The sequence below is a fragment of the Trichechus manatus genome, unplaced genomic scaffold (assembly GCF_000243295.1).
Source record: "Trichechus manatus latirostris isolate Lorelei unplaced genomic scaffold, TriManLat1.0 scaffold00092, whole genome shotgun sequence".
Lineage (NCBI taxonomy): Eukaryota > Metazoa > Chordata > Mammalia > Sirenia > Trichechidae > Trichechus > Trichechus manatus.
In genome coordinates this window covers 10915263-10932522 of record NW_004444028.1, presented here as the reverse complement: position 1 = coordinate 10932522, position 17260 = coordinate 10915263, and the positions used below count along the sequence as shown (strand labels likewise).

Here is a 17260-nt window from a genome sequence, read left to right as displayed (position 1 = left end):
ACATTCATGCACCCGGAAGGTCACTGGAAGGGCTTGACCCCAGAGTGCAGTGGGGAACTGTTGCAGGGTCTTGAGCAGAAGAGTGCCATGATCTGACCTACATTTCAGAAGTGTCGCTCTTCGTTTAGACTTGATGGTAGGAGAGCAAGGATAGTAGAGACCCTTGTGGAAAGGCTCCTGTAATCAGGGTGAGAGAGGATGATGACTTAGATGGGGTGATAGCGGTGGAGATGATGAGGACGTTCAGATTCTGGGTACGTGGGAAGCTAAGGCCAGGAGAATTTCCTGACAGATATGATCTGGGATGTAAGTGAATGAGAGGCGTTAAGGCTGCTCCTAAAGTTTTTGTCCCAAGCAACTGGAAAAATGTATTTATCATCCACTAATATAGGGAAGGCTTGGCAGGGTTGTGGTGGGGTGGTAGGGAAAAATGATCAGAAGTCCAGTTTTGGACTTGTTAGCTTGAAATGCCTATTAGACCTCCATGGTTGATGTTGAGTAGGAAGCTGGAGATACAACTCTGGGTTTGAGGAGAAAGGTCTGTGCTGAAGATACACATTTGGGAGTCATTAGCATCTAAGTGGTATTCAAAGCCATGGGACTGGACGTGGTTACCAATGGAGGGAGAATGGAGAGGAAATGGAAGCAGCCCAGGGACTGAGCCCGGGTGACTTCAACATAAGTCGGGGAGAAGAGGAGTCAGCAAAGCAGCCTGAGAAGGAGTGATGGGAAGAAGGTCAAGGAAACAGAGAGACTTGGTGCCTGGAAGTAGAAGCTTAGTCAACAGTGTCTTGAGGAGGCGGTGATGATCAACAATTGCAACAGGTCAAGAAAGATGAGGACTGAGAACTGCCCATTCGATAGATCAGCTTGGAGGTCATGGTGGCCTTGGTGGAAACAGTTGTGGAGAGTGGAAGAAGGAGTGCGTTTAAGAGAGAATGGGGAGAGGAATTGCAGACCATAAATACAGACAAGTCTTTCGAGGAGCTTTGCTACAAAGAGAAGCAAAAAAGTGGGTGGTGGCTGACGGAAGTGGGGTGAGGCCAAGAGAAGTGCTTTTTTTAATGTGAGAAGACACAGATCCACCATGACCATCAGACCCTGTTGAGTCGGTCCTGACTCACGGCAACCCCATGTGTGTCAGAGTAGAGCTGTGCTCCATAAGGGTTTCAGCCGCTGATTTTCAGAAGTAGATTGCCAGGCCTTTCTTCCAAGCCACCTTTGTGTGGACTCACACTGCCAACCTTTTGGTTAGCAGCCGAGCATGTTCACCGTTTGTACCACCCAGGGACTCCGAGACCCAGGTAGGAATGCTCAAACAGGAAATGTAGTCTTAGTTAGGAGAAAGCGGGGAGAACTGTTGGTTCCATGTCCTTTAGCAGGCAAGAGGGGATGGGATCTGGAGCCTAAGTGGGGGCCTGGCTTCAGGCAGGGCCCTGGGGAGCCCCGCCACAGCAGCAGGCAGCCAAGCAGAGAGCAGGAGTGTGGATGCTGACGGTGGGGAGCCGGGCGTCCTCTCCTGCCTGCTGCAGTCATCTCTGTGGCACAGAAAGCAGGATCACAAGCTGAGAGCGAGGACGAAGGAGTCTGGGGGAGAGAGGAGGTGGCGTGGAACAGTCATCCAGCTGGAACTATTCCCAGACTTTTACATTTTCCTGTCTAGTTTAAGGGAAATTAATATCAATTCTGTTTGTTTTTTTTAGGACAACCTGAATCATCAGTTAGTTTTCAGTCCTTATCAAATTTCCCTATTAAAACGCCTGCTGTTTCCAAGTTTTATTTTGTGGCATTATTTCCATTGAGTCCAGCTTCACCAGGTCAAATTTTGCAAACCTCAGTTTTGTCAGGAAGGTTTGATTCTTCTGTCGGTTTTTAGTCAATAGCAAAATTTACTATGCGCAGTATTAGGCATCATATTGGCTGTTTCTGTCAAGCCTAATTTTTCCTCAGTTAGTTTTTGCGGATTATAGTATTAGCTGTGATTTTTAATCTATGAAAGTTTTTTTTACCTTACACAGTTATTGGTATTGCTTATATTCATTATTCGCAGCAACGTTAATTATGGACTAGATCAGATTATTAGCAGGGGAAAGGCAAAGGATCTGAGCGCCAGTGAGGTTAAGATGGCAGGAAGGAAGCGTCTAGCTTAGGAGGCTGCCATGTGAAGCTGTGGTTGTCGTTAGCTGCCGTCGAGTGGGTCCCAAATCGTGGTGACCCCGTACACAGTGGAACTAAATGCTGCCTGTTCCTGTGCCATCCCCATGATCAGTTCTGGATTGGACTGTTGTGACCCATAGGGTTTTCACTGGCTGATTTTTGGAAGTAGATTGCCAGGCCTTTCTTCCTAGTCTGTCTTAGTCTAGAAGGTCTGCTGAAACCTGTTCAGCATCATCACACCACACAAGCCACCACCGACAGACATGTGCTGGCTGCACATGAGGTGCATCGGCCAGGAAGCCAGCCCGAGTCTCTCCCACGAAAGGTGAGAATTTTAGCACTGAACCACTAATGCTTGGCACAGGGCAAGCAGTAAATGTTAGCTTCTTTTCTGCTTCCCTTTCCTAGGGCCGAGGAGGCACGTCAGCAGCTGTACTGCCCATGTCTCCACCCTTCCAAACTCAGGTGAGCAAATCCAAGCACAGGGCCGACTGAGAAGCAGCAGTTTAGTTCCCCGGGCAAAATACTAAAATTAACCATCAGTCCCCAAGGTTCTGATGCACTGAGATGATTGCCAGGCAGCATTATTTATTGTGGGGTGTAAATAGGGAAAACATACGTATAAGTCTTTGGAAGCCCTAAATTGTTGTGTAATAGAGGCGTTGTCTTGTAAAGAAATGTGGAGAAGGCTTCACACTTTGGGCTGCTTTTGTATACACACGCAGTGAGGCAGCTATTTGAGGAAATTAATATATTCATGTTAAAAATCTACTTTCAACTTCAAAAGCTAAAGTCTTTTGAGAGAGTAGGGGTGGGAGACAGAACGGTGGCTTCAGTTATCAAATGGGTGGGGGAGAATCCGCAATTCATTACTAGGTAGATGGGACAAGAAAGACGTACGGCTTAATTTTACAGAGAAAATGGTGGAATTCCGCCGAGGTTACGTGGTGTCTCAGCTCCCTTCATCAGAGTTGTTCCTCCATCGCCAGCCTGGCCGTTCAGGGACTTTAGTTAATAAGCATCGCGGACACATGGAAAGTTCAGACTGAATGGATCCTTCTCTGCTTGGGGGCACATCAGCTCTTCCTCCAGGCTCTCCCCTTCTCACCAGGCCCGCCACACTGCACACACACAGGCCTGTTCCTGCCTTGGCGTCCTGGCTGGGAGGGCCTGTCTCAACTCCACGTGGCTGGCTTCTCTTGGTCATTCAGATATCAGCTGAAACGCCACCTCACAAGAGAAACCTTTCCGGACCGCCCGTAGATAAAGGAGCCCCTGATTGTGCTCATAAGACCTTATTTTGCCTTGTTCTTCTAGCACTTCTCAGCACATGACATTTATTTGTTAATGTATTTGCTGGTCTCCTCTACAGAACTGGAAGCTCTTCAAGGGCTAGGCTGATTTGGTTTACTTACCCCTATGTCCTACACCTAGAACAGCACCTGCCTGTAGTATCCTTGTGTTTTTAAGAGCCATCCAGTTGATTTCAACTCACGTGACAAGAGTCAAACTGCCCTCTAGGGTTTTCTAGGCTGCAATCTTGACGGGAGCAGATGACCACATCTTTCCTCACGGAGCCACTGTGTGGGTTCAAACTGCCAGCCTCTCGGTTAGCTGCCGAGCGCTTAGCCATTGAGCACGTAGTGGGTGCTCTAGTATTTATTGACTGATTAAAAAAAAAAAAAGACCCTAAAACTGAAATATATTTTAATAATTTTATTCTAAAAACCACAAAATTCAATTTCAGGTTAAATAATATTTTAGTCTTAAAAAATTAACAAAGAAGGAAGATTTTAAAGCTTTGTTTTATATCTAAAAATGCATTCCTGATTTCCAGATAACTCATGCAAAATCATATGTAATGGTATTCAATAAAAGGACCATTAGCCAGTAGTACAAATGGATTCTCTTTGATTTGAAGCAATTCTGACCCCCAAATCCCATTTTGAAAGATTCCTGAAAAGACCTCGAAGCCACAGACAAAGTTTATTTGAAAACATAGTTTAAAATTGCACAAATATAAATACAGTTTAATAATGTGAAAAAGGGAAGGCATGCTTCCAATAATAGTACAAAAATACTACCTTAATCTTGGTACGCTGCAAATTATAAGCCAACTGAGTAAATTAAACATATCAGTATGATAAGAGGTGATTTTTGTGGTAGTAATTTTATTTCAAAGAGCAATGCAGGGAATACTAAGACGAAGCCTTAATACTCAACAAAGTTGTGCTGTGTTACATAATATTTCACTAAATACACAGATACAGCATCACCTAGTAAGCCAATAACCTTTATCTCCCCCCCCCCCGACAATTGCTGTTAATCTACTACATACAGGTCATTTAATTTGAGTTGGTATTAGTTTGGAAGCGAAATGTAAACATTTAAAGTTATCTTTTTTTTCTTATGTATTTCAGCTTAAAAATGAAATCCCAAGATTTTAAACATTATTAAGCATGATGGAGAAGCATCACAGAAGAATTTATTTCAAAACAGTATTTTTAGATTAGACTAGATAGGCAATATTCATAGATATACAAAATATATAGAAATGTCTTTTCTAAATAGTTAATAAATGCTTGTTATAGTTTGTAAAAAGTTTACTAAATTAATCAGGTTTTTTTCCAACCAATATAAACAAATTTGGGCAATGAAAATTGAGAGGGATTTAGTTAGATGATATGGAGTGGGAAATGAAGGGAAGTTGGTGAAAATTTAGGTTTGCTCTATTTCCTATAATTACTGGTGACGTATTCAATCATCATTTCTCACATGGTACGACCCTTTTAAAGTATTCATGCAAAGGTTTTATGTATTTCTCAGTGAAAATGCCAAATTAGTCAGCTGAGTGTGTATATTCTCTAGTTATTTTTACATCATACCCTTTTCCTCTCCAAGAAATTCAGAAGGGGGAAAAAAACCAAAAAACTCTATACACATTTTATTATTGAGCACAGAACTGCCTCCTCATTTTGTTTTCCCGTTAACATTATTTTGAGTGCAGTTTTCTCAAATTGTCCCCCTGAACCCGTCCGGGTTTTGCTGAGACGAGACACTCTGCAACGTTGCCAGTTAGTTTTGTCTTGTAAGAGGGTCCCGAGAAAAGAGGCCCAAGATCGGGGCACTTGTTTCCAGAGTGTGTTATTTTGGGGTTGCTGCCTAGTGTGTAGGTAGTGGAAATTGTACTCAAGGCGAAATACCACAAAAGAGTTTGTTAAACCTCATATTTTAATTTTTCATTTTGTCTCCTCTTAACTGTTTGATGTCCCCACATAAAGGTCCTTGCTGTGTGTTTGGGGAATTCTGTCTTTGAGCTCAAGAGTTGGGGGGGGGGGACTGTAGGAGTGTACGAAGTGGTGACAGAGCTGTTACTAACGACAGACCCCGTTGTCTTACTGAGCTTCACTGTCTCCAATTCCAGCATCCTTGTCTGTTCTCTCACAGAACGGGTGACAGCAGTGAGAGGGCTTCAGGGTTGGTTCCGAGTGACCGTGAAATCCTCTCATCGCCCCTGAACGTCAGTGTTTTTAGATGTATTGATCAAGTGCAGTTCCTCAAGGGACATGGGCCCACGGAGCCCACCTACACACTGATAGGACCGTGTTGAGAACGACACCGTGACACCCCACACTCCCCACACAACACTGGCTCCGTGACATCTAAGGGAACTAAGGCCCTATGTCCACTCTGCCTTACAGTGATTTTCATAAGCTTAACTTTACCCCAGCTTCTCCACCCTATTTAGAATGCCTGATTTATTCCCAGATTTTTAGAAAATGTTTGAAATGCACTGTTCAGAATTTAGAACCTAAAACTTTATATGCTGAGTCATTCAGACACAAGGATTTTGTTTTAGCTTTGGCTCTCTGGTGCCTCAGAGGCCTGTTTATTTTTATTTTTTTAAAGTTTGGAAGTCGAAGTATCTGGATCCCTCAGAGGATTAGCAGTTTGGCACTGGCTGCAACCCTGCATGAGCCAGATGTTTGAATATCTGTAAAGTCCCAGGTGATAACATGAGAACAATCTCAAAGACAGAATATTAAAAGCAAATGTAAAAACTGTGAAGTTCATGTAAATGTTCCTTGTTCAGGAGCAAGGAGGAGTAAGCTAACCTGTGTGACTTAACCATGCGCTGGGTGCGTTTACATTCAGGAAGGTTACATTGCATGCTGTGGTTAATATTTGAGTAGGCAGATTTGCAAGTATGAATGCATGCAGTAGTTTTGTACCTGAGGTTATATTGTTTACTTTTTAAAAATTACTCTTTTTACAAACGTATGTCAGAGTTCATCTATGGACACTCTTTAAAAATATATATGTGTCTACTTCTTAGTTCAAAACAGTTCAGTTCCAACCAGTTCTGTAAATACTGACATGACAGGGACACTATGCAGTAAAATCAGGATAAGGAATGAATCTGAAATGATTTTACAAAGTTGAAATCATATGTGTGCATGTGTATTAATTTCCAAAATAGGGGGTCTCAAAACAATGACACATGAATGAAACCTTCAGTGTACCCTGTTTCTAAAACGCTTTTAGAAGCTTGTCAAGTATCAAAGAATAACAACAACGGACAACAGTGACAATGACAACTCACTTAAGGTCCAGTCTAGTCCTGCAGAACTGACTGGGGTTTGTTGTTTTCTCTGTATTCCCAAGGAGCTCACAGAGTTTACCGGGAAGAGTTCGAGCACTCCTGTTACAATGGGACTAGATAAAATTGCGTTCAAGTCTTGCTTGTATAGAAGAGACCAGGAGGTTTTGTCTAGTGCTAGTACCAAGACATGGGCCCAAGATTCAATATAATGGTTCTCTTTACAGAAAAGAATGAAGAAAGTGGCATAAAACTCTGAAAGCTGAGCGTGTCCTGGGCATTCCTACCCAGTTATGTATCAACAATTTGCCATTCTAGTAGAAATCCAGATAGGCTGAGAAAGCACAGCTCATAGTTTTCTATTAAAGTTTTCTGGTGGGCAAGATCTGCCTGTCTTTCAGGAGCCATGGGGAGTGTTTTTGGCAGAATGCAAAGGGAAAGAAGAATCCATGATGGGCCTGTAAGGGGATCCTTTATTCCTTCTCCTCACTGCTAGGATATGGCAGCACATAGAAACACTACTAGCAATAGTTAGGACACATTTTGAAACCCAGCTATGATCACTGGCTTTCTCTGCATTTTCATCCAATCTGCTGGTGAAGTCAGCCCCTCAAAGTCCCATCATGCAATTGAGCAGCCATTCTGGCGAAAGAAGACCATCATCTAAGAGCTCTTAGGTACCTCAGAAATACAAGAAAAAAAGAAATGCAAAGCCTTCCCAGAGTTCCAGGAGCCTCAGAAGGGAGCCAGGAACGCCCTACTCTTTCAAACGGAAGGGGTAATTTAAATGACACTTTCCGGCCCTGAGGAGGAGATGCCAGCAACAGTTCTGCCTAAAAATATGTTTGTATGGGAGGAAAACAAAAAAACAAGAACCCAGAACTGACGTATACAATATAGACTGTTGTAAAGTCTTACTACTTAATTTTTAGTGGTGCTCTGATTTCTGTATACTTTTCACTAACTTTTTACTTAATTTTATTAAAAAATATTATTGAAAAGTACGACTCTTTTCCTCTTGGGCAGTAATTCTGGACTTCCCAACAGCTAACGATGTGTGAAAATCTTGGTTCTGATGGAGACTAGATAGGCTGGAGAAAGTCCTACCAGATGCTCTGCAAATCACCGAATAATGGCAGGAATAGATATATTTTTTTCTCCCCTAAGATAACTCCTTGGAGTTTGAAGTTCCTTCATATTCCAATAGCAAAATAAAACTTGGGCCACAAAAATTTGTCACCACTTAGCAACAATCGAATTAAACCAGACTATCCCACGTTTATTCTCGAGCTTTGAATTGTTACTGTCTTATGTATGTCGTGCCAGCCAGGCCCAGCAAACAGCGTATCATTATTACTGTAAATTGATTTACTGCAGAGACTATAGAACGGTACCACAAACAGAACACCTGTCAAGTTTGTTTTGAATCTTTCTTCTGAGGTTTCTAATGGATTATGAAGGATTCAAGTCAGCCAACCACCTAGTGAATGGACAGGGTTGGGAAGAGGAAGGAACAGGCAGAGAATGGAGGATTTTCTATCAGGAATATTCAAGCAGGGAGATGCCCTGGGTGGGAGAGTGGTCCCCAAGAGCCCTTCCCATACTGAGTTTCTAGGATGCTAAAATTCTAAAGCACATTTTTGAAGATATTGTTGGGCTTTACTTTGTCCCTGAGACCAGGGTGCTGTCGAGGCGGCCCCATGTGACAGAGTAGAACACCCCCTAGGGTTTTCTAGGCTGTAATATTTACAGGAGCAGCTCGCCAGGTCTTTTCTCCAGAGGAGCCACTGGGTGGCTTTCTGTTAAGCAGCTGAGCACTTAACTGCTGCACCACTATTGCCCAACTGTTAATGCCTTAAAAGCCTCTACCTCCTGTTGCCCAGCTGGGGGATCACTTGGCCCAAGTGAACTTCGGTGAAGAATATCAAAACCTGGCACCCAGCACAGTGCCCTCACATTCGCTTTTCTAGACCAGAATCGGTGGTTTCTCATGGAGGCCCCAAGGACTTGCGGGTCCATGTTAATTTGAGGGCCGTCTCTCCACCCATCCCCTAGTCGCATCAAACGTCACAGAAGGGAGGGCGTCCGCCTGCACCTGGAGTTCAGTGTCTTGGCATGTGTGCACTTTTCCCCCGAGGAGAAGCTAATTTCCAGTCAATTCAACTGTCTTGGCCCGAATTTTTGTTTAGTAATTGGAATCATGACTTTGACCAGCGACTACTAACTCAAGAACAGGAAGAAAAAGTTGGCATCAGACTGCCTTGGGGAAGGTTCTGGAGGATGGAAGGAGACAAAGTGAAGAAGAATGGGCTCAACTTACTAGAACCAGTCATTGGTAAAATTGTATTTTGGTCAGCATGTTGCAAACAATTCTAATTAAAAAAAAAAGTGATCCTTCAAAATAACTCCCAAGTCTCAAACAAAGTTCTCTGAAGAACCAAGCGGAATGTAATCAATTAAACGAAACACCACCGCTAACAGAAAATTCTTGATACTTGATCAACATTCAAAATAAGAATCAAAGGGGCATGCATCATTCATATCAAACCACTGGCATTCAGTGACATTCAGTTAGAAAATATTGATCATTTATCACACAGAGTGCAAAGGGGTGAGCAGCACAGATTATTATGGAGCTAAGAAAACATGATTTTTAAGGAAAATGTATTATCACTCTTAAGAAATATCATTTAAAATATTAACAGTTTAAAAGGAATATTGGTGTGCAGGGCAGTTAGAAAGCCAGTATAATATGACACTTAAGCAAGTTAATGTGAACTCAGTAGAAATCATGATGTCATCAAACTGTCTCCCTTCGGAGAATACACGCAGAGACAGTACCCTGTCTCCTTGTCTAAATCATACAGTCCCAGAATGCATGAGAACAAGAGCTGTGTCTGACATATTTATGCTCTGTGCCATATCTGCTTTAAGAAAAACACACCTTCAAAACCCTACACTATGAAAAACTATTCTCAGAAATTTTTATTTGGTCCGTTGATCTAACAAGGCTGAGTTCTCAAATCTTTCACTCCCAAGTTAAAAATTGGAGCAACAAAACAAAACTCCAGCAAGGCATAAACAAGATATTAAAGTGCATATATACAGTCCCAGAAAAGTTCTGATTGGGAACAGCAAAAATTTCTAGTGCAAAAACTGCTTTTGCCAGCAAAGCTCCCTCTCTGGAATTAAAGGGCTACGGTAAAAGTTAAAATGGGAACAGGTTTAAGCAATGCGGCTCTTTAGTCAAGAGTTAATACATGTGCATGCACCAATGGCCCAAACTACGCTCAGTTTGTAAAAGGGGGACCTTCTGGGGATCGTTCAGAAGCGGTCAGAATTCCACCGTCTGCGGCAGTGCTTTCTCCACGGGCCCCAGGAGCAAGCTCCTTAGCTGTCTCATCAGCTGCACCAGCTGTCATCAGCTGGGGACAAAAACCCAAAGAACGTGTTTTGCAAAGTATTCGCAATTTGTGACAAGAGTACTCACACACAGTCACTTTATCTTGTTTGTCTTGAGTCTTTCAAGCCCAACCTTAACTCTATATACAACATTTTGTGCTTTTGGATCTGAACAGAAACTGGGCATTGTCTGTAGGAATTCCCTTGGGTTATAAGACTATGGCCCTTTGAACATTCGATTTATCCTTTTTGAAATTCATAATAAAATAGTTTTGCATTTCTCAGGATAATTACACAGACGAGGGCTTCTTTTTTTCTTCTTTTCCTTCAAGGATCCAAGTTAAAAGCTCTTAGAAGGACATCCAAGTCACCGAGATTAGCTGCCTGAAAGAGCTCTGGTTGATCCATCAGAGACAGTGCGATTCTGAGGGCGGCCCAGATGTTCCCAGAAATTGCAGGATGAGGAACTTGCTGTTGATTTCTGCTCTTTCTTTGCAAACTGAGGGCAGTGAGAAAATTGCTGACCGCTTCTCTAAGGGGGTAGAAAAAGAGACATTTTAAAATGCAACTGATTTTGGAGGTAGCAAACTCAGGGGAGGGGATTAAGTGAGCCCTGGTGGTGTAGTGGTTAAGAGCTAGTCTGCTAACCAAAAGGTCAGTAGTTCGAATCCACCAGCTGCTTCTTGCAAGCCCTATGGGCAGTTCTACTTTGTCCTGTAGGGTTTTTATGAGTCAGAATCTATTCAACGGCAATGGGTTTGGTTTGGTTAAGGAGCCCCGGTGGGGCAGTGGCTAAGTGTTTGGCTGATAACCTAAAGGTCAATGATTCAAACCCACCAGCTGCTCATGGGAGAAAGATGTGATAGTCTGCTTCCATAAAGATTACATCCTTGGAAACCCTATGGGGCAGTTCGACTCTGTCCTGTAGGGTCGCTAGGGGCCGGAATCAACTCAATGACAATGGTTTTTTTTTTTTTTTTTTTTTTTTAACAAAAAAATCCTAAATCACTTCTCTGTGGTGGTTTGGACAATCCAATGAACAATTTTCTGATTCTCTCATTATTCTTTTATGAAAAATAATTGTTAAATTTAGTGAAATGAGAAAGAAAAAAAGCTAATTTGCATTTTAGGAATATCATGTAGGAGAGGAAGGGTCCTATTAAAACCATTGCAAACTCAGTGAATGCATTTGATTTTCCCCTGCAGGAATGATTTGAAGACTTAATCCATTTGCAGATGTGGTTTCTATGAAAGACGAAACAAAACAAAATCAGTTTGCATTGAGTTGATTCTGACTTATAGCGACGCCGTGTGTGTCGAAGTAGAACTGTGCTTTATAGGGTTTTCAATAGCTGATTTTTTGCAAGTAGATTTCCAGGCCTTTATTCGGTTTCTATAGCTAGGGTTTAGGGGGAAGAATCTGGCCCTACTTCAGAAACAAAGTGGTCTAACTTTTCTGATTGGTGATAGAAATATGGGAGGCAGCTGGGGTAGAGTTGAGTTTATTATCAGAGCACCTGAGTTTGAATCCACATTATTCAGTCTTAGGAAAGTTGCTCAGCTTCTCTAAGCCTCAGTTTCCCTGACTTCATACTAGAGATAATAGAAGTCATTTTAAAACCTTGTTATAAAGCACAGTTGAGTCCACTTATGTGAAAGCTCTTACCGTTAACTTAGATCAGCCGTTCTCAGCACGTGGTCTGGAGACCCTGGGCATCTGGGGGGTCAAGATTAGTTTCATAATAATACTGAGGTGTTATCTGACCTTTCACCCTCATTCTGTATGTGTGTGTGTGTGTGTGTGTGTGTGTGTGTGTGTGTGTGTGTGTGTGTGTACAATGGCGTTTTCCAGAGGCTACATTATGTGTGATATCCCAACAGGCTGAATGTAAACGCAGACATGAAAATCTGTCTTCTATTAAACAAGAGAGTAAAGAAATTTGCAAAAATATAAAACAATGACACTCTTCTTGTTAACCTATTTTTTTGTTTTGGAAAAGAATTATTTTTCGTAAAAATATGTTCCTTATGTTAACATGCAATGAGTTTATTATTTTTCGAAATGAATATTTTAAAAATTTCTCAGTTTACTTTCTATCACAGTATCAATAGATACAACCCACATAAAAGGCCCAGGCGTCCTCAATAATTAAGAGCGTGAAGGGGCCTCTGAGTTAGATGATGTGTTCACGTGCCAGACACACCTGCTGGCTCTGCCCTCTTTAGCACCCCCATGTCACCCCAAACCTGTATTATCTGTCTGACAAACTGATTCTTGTGAAGAAGAATCATGCCACTTTACTTTGTACCAATTTACTCTTCCCAAAAACTTTTCACGCACCTGATCTCATTTAATCTTGCAAGGTACTTATTATCAAAGCCGGTTGCCCTTGAGTTGATACCGACTCATGGCAATCCCATGTATGTCAGAGTAGGACTATGCTCCATAAGGTTTTCGGTGGCTGATTTTTCAGTAGATTGCCAGGCCTTTCTTCTGAGGTGTATCTGGGTGGACTAGAACCTCCAACCTTTTGGTTAGCAGCCAACGCAATAATAGTTTGTATCACCCAAGGACTCCTAGTTATTGTTAAGCATCTGGTAAAAGACCTTGAAGAAAGTGAAGCTGGGTTTATGATTCTAGGATTCTGATACTAGACATTTTTTTACCTATATTGTTAGATTTGCCTGTAAGTAGAAGGCAGTTGGGAAATGGTCGTAGCAACCTGAGCAATAGAATGAAGTGGGCGCTCCGGCCACCCACACTTCTGGGTTTCTTGTGTTCAACCAAGAGAGACAGATTTATAAAGAGATGCAGATGGCGAGTCTATGCTGGATGCTCTTTTTGTATCCCTCTTCACGGGGTGGAAGGTCAAATGTGATGACTTTGGGATTCCTCTCCTAACCCAGGGTGTGTAAGAACACTGGGGGAAGGAAGAGCTCGGAACCTCCCCATTCACCGTGCTCACAGCCCGAGAGTGCATGACTGTGACCTCTGAAGATTTTGGAGAGTAAAAGAATAGTCTGATTACTCTTGTTAACCTCATCAGATACACCCCAGGGCTTTTCATGAAGACAGTCTAAGCCTGGTGCCTAACTTGTGAAGTAAGAGTCCTTTTGGGGAACTCAGAAGACTATATGTGTGTGTGTGTGTGTGTGTGAATAGTTTTCAGATGTTTTGCATATATATGTATGAATAGTTTTAAACTGTGTATATCGTTATGATTTATCAAAAATGCATTCATTTAAAAACATTACTCACGCTATAGTAGCTTTCCTTTCATACTAATATTAAAAATATTACTATCAAAGGGGATGAGGGTTGGTGTATGAAATTTTGTTCTTTTCATTAATAAGCGTCCTCACTATTGACAAGGTTAAGGTCCACTGGTCTAAGTTCTACTCTGGAGCTCCTATTGACAAAGATATAACACTTTAAGCTACACTCAAGTTTCACGCCAACAGTTTTCTCTCATTATTTCAGTTGTATGCAGTACCAGGACGGGGCATGTCTTTGACTCTCTACAGAAAATGTGAGATGACAAATAGCAAGTGTTATAGCTACATACACAGACCCTGCAGTTCTTGGGGGAGAGGCCCTGAGTTTGTGGATTGGAAGTATCTGTACCAGCTCCTGGCTTTCTTCTGACCACGTCTCTATTGAGGGTTGTTATTTCCGAAGCATGCATTTAACTCCTTTTCAGAATTCATTTATGTCTCACTTGATGGTCTTTTTTTCTCAGGAGAAAACACAAAATGTTTATCACTTCACAAGAAATGATGAGCGAACATCTGACATGACAACCTAAGACCCACAAAGCTGAGTCAAGATGTTCCTCAGTAGTCAGTTGATCAGGGTGGCCAGATTTTGTTGTTGGTTCCGACTCGCGGCGACCCTGTATACAACACTGCCTGATCCTGCCCCATCCTCACAATTGTTGCTATACTTAAGCTCATTGTTGCAGCTGCTGTATCAATTCATCTCATTGAGCATCTTTCTCTCTTTCACTGACCCTCTACTTTACCAAGCCTGATGTCCTTCTCCAGGGACTAGTCCCCTGATAACATGTCCAAAGTGTGTGAGACTAAGTATCGCCATATTTGCTTCTGGCATTCTGGCCAGATTTAGCAAATAAGAACAAGAATATAGGACACCCACTTAAAAAATTAAATTTCAGATACACAGTGAATAATTTTTAGTATAAGCATGTCCCGTGCAATATTTGGGAAATACTTATATCAAAAACTTACTTGTTTTTGCAATATTTGGGATATACCAAAAACCTTCTTTCTTTCTCTGTTTTTCTCTCTCTTTCTTCCCTTATTTTTCTTTCTGATAACTGTATTAGTAAATCAGGTTTAAGAAACCTGAATTCTTGGTTGTGCTTTGCCAAAAACTGGCCCTGGGATCTTCTGAAGTTCATAATTTTGTTATATCCCCCCTCCATGACATGGCTCTTTTTTCTTTACCTGAGAAATGAAGGGTTAGATAGGGCAATGGTTATCAAATTGTTGATCTTGGGGGTGTTAAAAACCTAGACAACCTATCCTAACTCAGGCCAACTGATTCCAAATCTCTGGAGGAGAAGTATGGGTATCTAGACTTTAACAAGATCCTTAGGGAATTCCTGCTGTCTAAAGCTTGAGAGACATCAGTTGCTCAAATGCAAGCTCAAGTTGAAGCTGATGAAAATTAGAAGAAGTCCACCAGAGGCAAAGTACGACCTTGAGTACGTCCCACCTGAATTTAGAGACCATCTCAAGAACAGATTTGATGCGTTGAACACTAATGATCGAAGACCAGATGAGTTGTGGAATGACATCAAGGACATCACACATGAAGAAAGCAAGATGTCATTAAAAAGACAGGAAAAAAAGAAAAGACTAAAATGGATGTCAGAAGAGACTCTGAAACTTGCTCTTCAACATTGAGTAGCTAAAGCAAATGGAAGAAAGAATGAAGTAAAAGAGTTGAACAGAAGACTTCAAAGGGCGGCTTGAGAAGACAAAGTAAAGTATTATAAGGAAATGTGCAAAGACCTGGAATTAGAAAACCAAAACGGAAGAGCATGCTCGGCATTCCTCAAGCTGAAAGAAGTGAAGAAAAAATTCAAGCCTCGAGTTGCAACATTGAGGGATTCTACGGGGAAAATATTAAATGATGCAGGAAGCATCAAAGGAAGATGGAAGGAATATACAGAGTCACTATAACAAAAAGAATTGGTTGACGTTCAACCATTTCAGGAGGTAGCATATGATCAGGAACTGATGGTACTTAATGAAGAAGTCCAAGCTGCACTGAAGGCATTGGTGAAAAACAAGGCTCCAGGAATTGACAGAATACCAATTGGGATGTTTCAATAAATGGATGCAGCACTGGAAGCGCCCACTTGTCTATGCCAAGAAATTTGGAAGACAGCTACCTGGCCAACTGATTGTAAGAGATCCATATTTATGTCTATTTCAAAGAAAGGTGACCCAACCAAATGCGGAAATTATTGAACGATATCATTACTATCACATGCCCGTAAAATCTTCCTGAAGAGCATGCAAAAGTGGCTTCAGCAGTACATCGACAGGGAACTGCCAGAAATTCAAGCCAGATTCAGAAGAAGATGTGGAACAAGGGATATCATTGCTGATGTCAGATGGATCCTGGCTGAAAGCAGAGAGTCATGGATTGAATTATGTTCCCCCTAAAAAAATATGTCAACTCAGTTAGGCCATGATTCCCAGTATTGTGTGGTTGTCCTCCATTTTGTGATTGTAATTTTATGTTAAAGAGGATTAGGGTGGGATTGTAACACCCTTACTAAGGTTACATCCCTGATCCAATGTAAAGGGAGTTCCCCTAGGGTGTGGCCTGCACCACATTTTATCTTACAAGAGATAAAAGGAAAGGGAAGCCAGCAGAACGAGGGGACATCATACCACTAAGAAAGAAGCACTGGGAACAGAGCGTGTCTTTTGGACCCTGGGTTCTTATGTGGAAAAATTCCTAGTCCAGGGGGAGATTGACAAGAAGGACCTTCTTCCAGAGCCGACAGAGAGACAAAGCCTTTCCCTGGAGCTGACGCCCTGAATTTGGACTTCTAGTCTACTAGACTGTGAGAAAATAAATTTCTGTTTGTTAAAGCCATCCACTTGTGGTATTTCTGTTATAGCAGCACTAGATGACTAAGACACAGAGAATACCAGAAAGGTGTTTACCTGTGTTTTATTGCCTATGCAAAGACATTTGACTGTGTGGATCATAACAAATTATGGATAACACTGCGAAGAATGGGAATTCCAGAACACTTAATTGTGCTCATTAGGAACCTGTATAGATCAAGAGGCAATCGTTCAAACAGAACAAGGGGATACTGTGTGGTTTAAAGTCAGGAAAGGTGTACTTCAGGGTTGTATCCTTTCACCATACTTATTGAATCTGTATGTTGAGCAAATAATCTGAGAAGCTGGACTATATGAAGAAGAACAGGGCATCAGGATTAGAGGAAGACTCATTAACAACCTGTGTTATGCAGATGACACAACCTTCCTTGCTGAAAGTGAAGAGGACTTGAAGCCCTTACTGATGAAGATCAAAGACTATAGCCTTCATGGATTTCAACATAAAGACAACAAAAATCCTCACAACTGGACGAATGGGCAACATCACCATAAACGGAGAAAAGACTGAAGCTGTCACGGATTTCATTTTACTTGGATCCACACTCAACACCCATGGAAGCAGCAGTCAGAAAATCAAAAGACACATTGCATTTGGCATATCTGCTGCAAAAGACCTCTTTAAAGTGTTAAAAATCAATCACCTTGAAGACTAAGGTGTGCCTGACCCAAGCCATGGTGTTTTCAGTCACCTCGTACGCACGCGAAAGCTGGACGATGAATAAGGAAGATCAAAGAATAATTGACACCTTTGAATTATGGTGTTGGGGAAGAATATTGAATATGCCATGGACTGCCAGAAGAATGAACAAACCTGTCTTGGAAGAAACACAGCCAGAATGCTCCTTAGAAGCAAGGATGGCGAGACTATGTTTCACATACGTTGGACATGTTATCAGCAGGGACCAGTCCCTGGAGAAGGACATCATGCTT

At 41.9% G+C, this 17260-nt stretch overlaps 1 protein-coding gene across 10 annotated transcripts in view; it reads right to left on the bottom strand.

Moving 5' to 3' along the window:
* Positions 1 to 8984: 8984 nt before the first annotated feature.
* PEX5L (peroxisomal biogenesis factor 5 like) overlaps positions 8985 to 17260 on the bottom strand; it is a 239956-nt gene continuing 231680 nt past the window's right edge. For 8 of the 10 annotated variants that reach the window (XM_004382313.2, XM_004382310.2, XM_004382308.2 and 5 more), the window contains one exon: positions 9702 to 10691. In XM_004382313.2, the coding sequence (XP_004382370.1) occupies positions 10487 to 10691 (205 nt within the window). In that variant the 3' untranslated portion in view covers positions 9702 to 10486. Of the gene's footprint in view, positions 10692 to 17260 lie in introns of all 10 variants that reach the window. The other 2 variants (XM_004382307.1, XM_004382311.2) reach the window with 2 other exon arrangements.